The sequence below is a fragment of the Selaginella moellendorffii genome, unplaced genomic scaffold (genome assembly GCF_000143415.4).
Source record: "Selaginella moellendorffii unplaced genomic scaffold, v1.0 SELMOscaffold_246, whole genome shotgun sequence".
Classification (NCBI taxonomy): Eukaryota; Viridiplantae; Streptophyta; class Lycopodiopsida; order Selaginellales; family Selaginellaceae; genus Selaginella; species Selaginella moellendorffii.
In genome coordinates, this window is record NW_003314505.1 from 1 (window position 1) to 4,475 (window position 4,475).

A 4,475-nucleotide genomic window follows, 5' to 3' on the forward strand; every position below is an offset into this window, starting at 1 on the left:
AGGTTTGTTCTAGGAGCTCTCTTTCTTCAAGAATTAGACTAAGGGCCTAACTTCTCTTCACATGGTATTAGAGTTTAATACAAAATTTTGACAAAAATAATTATAAACAATTAAAGAGAATGATTCAAAGAATTATTCATAAAAGGCCTATAAACAAAAGTAAACCTTTTTTTCTAATCTATTAAAGGTTTTGAAATACTTAAAATTAAATATTCTTTAAGTTTAAATAATATTAGGCTTGATGACCTCCTGGGAAGTCTAAAATTAAGATAGGATGGCAAAGTTTCCAAGGTGGGGACTCTTGGAATGAAAAAATGCCCTTCTTTATAACAACATTGATCAATATAATGAGTGGTAAAATGATGATATCAATCAATACAAATTGTAAGATCTAGATGCCAGGGCAATTAGAGCTTTAAGAGGAGGCTTTAGCCCAAGAGATTCTAGCCATGTTATAGATCAAGAGTTTAATGTTATCTTTTTTAACTTGTGCCATGAAATTTCATTTTCAATATATCAAGAAAATTCCCAACATCACCCAGTAGCAGATTTTTGCTGAACAAGAAGACCATTGTAGGCAAAGGCAATACTGCTGAGCAGGAAGGGATTGCCATTATGACTTGTGACAATCAACAAACACAAGAAGGGCACTCATTATTTTTAATCAACTTAGAAACAAGCATTCCAACAACACAGAGGAAAAACCATGCAAAACGTAGGCACCTAAGCAAGGATTGTCCTATGAAGAAGCAATGCTGAGAGGCAAAGTTGAAAGTTAGATGTGGATCTTCCTTCAGTGTGGCACCACATTTAAGAGTCAATGCCGAGACAATGGTAATGGTGAAGACTCTTCTGCTGCATCCAACAGCTTGTTATGGATGGCTCAAGGAGTAGACTTGGACACCACTAGCCTTCTTTGGCTAGATTTAGCAGTAACGAATCACTGAACTTTCAACCATGAGCTATTTTTGGAGTTGAGCAATGGGTAATAGCTTATTAACAGTTGAAGGTGTAGACACAATTCAAGTGTGACTTCTAACAGGCTTTGTGGTTCCAATCAATGACAGAGTAGCACAAGAGGCGAGTTGGCTTCATGACCTTGTAGCAAGTATGCAACTGAGGTAACATGGACCTACGGTAATTCTTTCAGATAATTCTTTGCTGTTGCTTGCTCTAGGAGTGTTTAGCTTCTCTTCACAACCATGACGTGATAGCTACAAAACTCAAATCAAGAGAAAGCTTCTCTTCTCTTCTTCTCTCTTTTGCAAAGCACACAAGCTCTTCTGGCCAAATCCTTTGACATTGCCAGGGAAACCATACATAGCAGATGATTTGACACCTGAGCCTCTTTATAAAGTTCCCAGATACTGCCACGAGCATAGGTCCCTTGCTCATGCGCACCACTAAGGCAAAGAGATCCACAAACAGGCTTCCAGGAGCAAGCTGCAGCTCTTGTACTGGTAGTAGCTTTGGAGCTCCGGAAGAGAATGCCAAACCGAGATGTGGTCTCCCGGGCGTCTGCGATCTCAGCTCGGCGATGGAGAGCGACCTTTGCTGCTTCTCCCGGATGCAGAGCCTTCGTCGCCGTATTGAAAGCTTGTACCGCTCTAGCGACGTTCGGCAAGGTGGTGAAATGACTTCAAAGAGCTCGAAGGTTGTCTCGGACACCATATTCCTGTTCGTCATTCTTGTCGAAGACCCGGTGACCGTCGGTCATACTTCTGGTGATATCCGAGCTTCGGCTATGAAGAACAGTGGCAGTATAGCTCGAGTTCTTCTCAGCTTTTCTCTCCATTCTCACGGCTTGTAGCCACTCGAACTTACTCTCGCTCAGAAATTTGGCATCTCCTCCAGCTATCTTGGTGTCTCACAGCCGACTATATTCCCGAAAAGCACCAGGCTCGACGCATCAGCTCTCCCCTCCAGGCGCTCCAGGGACTGGAAAGCAAGTCGGGCGACTTCTACGTTGTTCCACTTGCGGCAAGCACCCAGCACAGTCTTCCAAGTCACCGCGTTTGCTTCAAACGGCATCGTGGTCGCCACCTTCACTGCCTCGTCCAGACGATTTGCCCGTCCCAGCATGTCCACCACGCAATTGTAGTGACCAACGTCGGGAGCGATCCCAAATCTCGGCACCATCGTCTCGAGCAGAAGCTTCCCTTGGTCGGACAGCCCGGCATGGCTGCAAGCCGTGAGAACCGACGCGAGAGTTATCCCATCCGGCTGGATGCGTTGCTGCTGCATTGCCTGGAAGAGATCAAACACCCGGCGGCTATCTCCCTGGCGGCTGTATCCCGAGATGAGAGCACTCCAAGTCACCAAGTTCCTCGTTGATCCTTCCATGGAGTCGAAGACGCCCTGTGCCTCAACCGGACTGCCACACTTCCCGTAGAAGTCTATCAGCGCGTTGGCCACAAACGTATCACTCTCGGCACGGTGTCTACGAACGTCGTCGTGGATCCTTCGACCAGCTTCGAGTGCTGCCAAGCTCCCGCAAGCCGTCAGTGCTGCTAGAAACGTCCGCCCGTCCGGAGCACAGCCTTGGTTCTCCATCCCCCGGTATAGCTCCACCGCGAGCTCGGGCTCACCGTTCTCGGCGTATCCCCGGATGAGAGCGTTCCAGGCCACCAAGTCGTGCTGTGGCATCCTGTCGAAGATCTGGCGAGCGTCCAGCATGCTTCCACAGCTCGAGTACGTATCAACCAGCGTGCTCACTACGTATCCGTGAGAGTCGAGGTTACTTTTGGAAGCTTGGCAGTGGATAACCATCCCGGTCTTCAGAGAGCCCAGCTTCACAAGTTTTCCATCGACCACCTTGCCTTGTTCCTTCGCTGCGATGCCTGTGCAGGCCATCAGTGCCGAGACGAAAGCCCGATCGTCTGGAGCACAGTTCCTCCGCTGCCTCATCTCTCGAAAAAGCTGGAGAGCAAGCTCGTTCTCCCCGTTTTCCACGCATCCCAGCAGCAAGGAGTTCCACGAGACGACATTGGGACGATTGATCCTGTCGAAGACCGCACCAGCTTCGCTCAGGCAGCCACACTTGGCGTACATGTCCACCAGCGAGCTCGCTACGTACACATCCTTCTCAAATCCCATCTCCGCGGCATGGGAATGAATCGCCACTCCTTTCATTCCTGCGAGCTTTCGTTTGGATCCATGATCCTTCACTGCCAAACGACCACAGGCCATGAGCACAGCGACAAAAGTTCTCGAGTTTGGAAAGCAGCAACTCACAACTTGCATGTGTTCGAAGAGCTCCAGAGCTAACTCCGGATCGTTGTTTTGCACGTATCCTCCAATCAATCCAGTCCAGGACACCACATCGTGTAGCGGCATTCTATCAAACACCCTCCGCAGATCCATCACGCTGCCACACTTCGCGTACATCTCAATCAGCGAGCTTGCCAAGAACAAATCAAATGAGAACGCACGACACTTCGCTACTTTAGAATGAATAGCCATACCTTTCTCCAGAGAGACAACCTTGACGATCATCCCATGGAAATCCTTCGAGCATCCCTCTCGCTCTGCCAAACTCGAGCACGCCACCACCGCCGCGAGAAACGCCCGCCCATCCGGCCGGCAATCCATCCTCTCAAACAGCTCCAGAGCCAGCTCCGGCAAGCCATTCGTGGCGTACCCCAGGATCAACGCCGTCCAGGGCACCGCATTCTTGAAAGGAATGGCATCAAAGACCTTGCGGGCATCCGGCATGCTCCCGGATCTGGCGTACATGGCAATGAGACTGCTGGCGACCCTGATGCTGGCGAGACTTCCAGATTTCGCTGCCTGATCGTGCAATCGCTTGCCGCGATCGATATCGCGGCATTCCCGGAGCGCCCCAAGCAATGCCACCATAGTATTCCTGCTCACCGCCATAACTCTGCTCATAAACCCTAAATCCTTATTTCCTATGGAGAAGAATAAAGGAGGAGGATAAATTTTAACCATAGGAGTGTAATGATAATAATAGTATTAAACAGAATGTATGGTCCATTTGACAGAGTCCGTTTAATCCTCGGCCGAGCCCTAAAGCGAGGGAAGAAGTAGCGGCCATTAGGGTTTGAGTTTGGGGAAAGAATCCCAGTTTAGGGGTTTAGGTCGGAGCACTCCAGCTCGTTCGCCGTCGGCCGGCGCCGCGTCTGTCATCGAATCGAGGTAAGCAGCGCCATCGTCTAGCAATGTCGCGGCGATCGACCGTATTTTCGTGTTTTCCCTCCACAGGAATGGCGCTGGAGGTCACGCCGATTCTTCTCAATGCGCAGTCCGCCGATAAGGATGTGCGCAAGTTCGCCGAGGACAATCTCAAGCAGTTTGAGGAGCAAAATCTGCCGCTGTTCCTCGTCTCCCTCTCGATCGAGCTCGCCAACAGCGCCAAGCCGGCAGAGAGCCGCCGGCTAGCGGGCCTGATCCTCAAGAACTCGCTCGATGCCAAGGATGCGCAGAGAAAGCACGAGCTGGCCCAAAAGTGGCTG

The 4,475-nt window shown here is 49.9% G+C and overlaps 2 protein-coding genes across 4 annotated transcripts in view; one reads left to right on the top strand and one right to left on the bottom strand.

Moving 5' to 3' along the window:
• Nucleotides 1-1,176: 1,176 nt before the first annotated feature.
• LOC112343867 (pentatricopeptide repeat-containing protein At2g40720-like) lies at nt 1,177-3,578 on the bottom strand. 3 transcript variants are annotated; one of them, XM_024667924.1, is made up of 3 exons: nt 3,465-3,578; nt 3,235-3,400; nt 1,177-3,167 (listed from the first exon to the last, which is right to left on the bottom strand). In XM_024667924.1, exon 3 carries the CDS (start codon nt 3,130-3,132, stop codon nt 1,855-1,857), a length of 1,278 nt encoding a protein of 425 aa, XP_024523692.1. In that variant the 5' UTR covers nt 3,133-3,167; nt 3,235-3,400; nt 3,465-3,578; the 3' UTR covers nt 1,177-1,854. The 3 variants fall into 3 exon arrangements, with proteins under 3 accessions (XP_024523692.1, XP_024523693.1, XP_024523694.1); XM_024667925.1 differs by having other exon boundaries at nt 3,235-3,387; nt 3,465-3,568; XM_024667926.1 differs by having other exon boundaries at nt 3,235-3,367; nt 3,465-3,497.
• A 456-nt stretch (nt 3,579-4,034) lies between these two features.
• LOC9648504 (importin subunit beta-1) overlaps nt 4,035-4,475 on the top strand; it is a 3,111-nt gene continuing 2,670 nt past the window's right edge. Inside the window, exons 1-2 of the mRNA XM_002994337.2 lie at nt 4,035-4,158; nt 4,225-4,471. Coding sequence (XP_002994383.2) covers nt 4,227-4,471 — 245 coding nt within the window. The 5' untranslated portion in view covers nt 4,035-4,158; nt 4,225-4,226. The remainder of the gene's footprint in view (nt 4,159-4,224; nt 4,472-4,475) is intronic.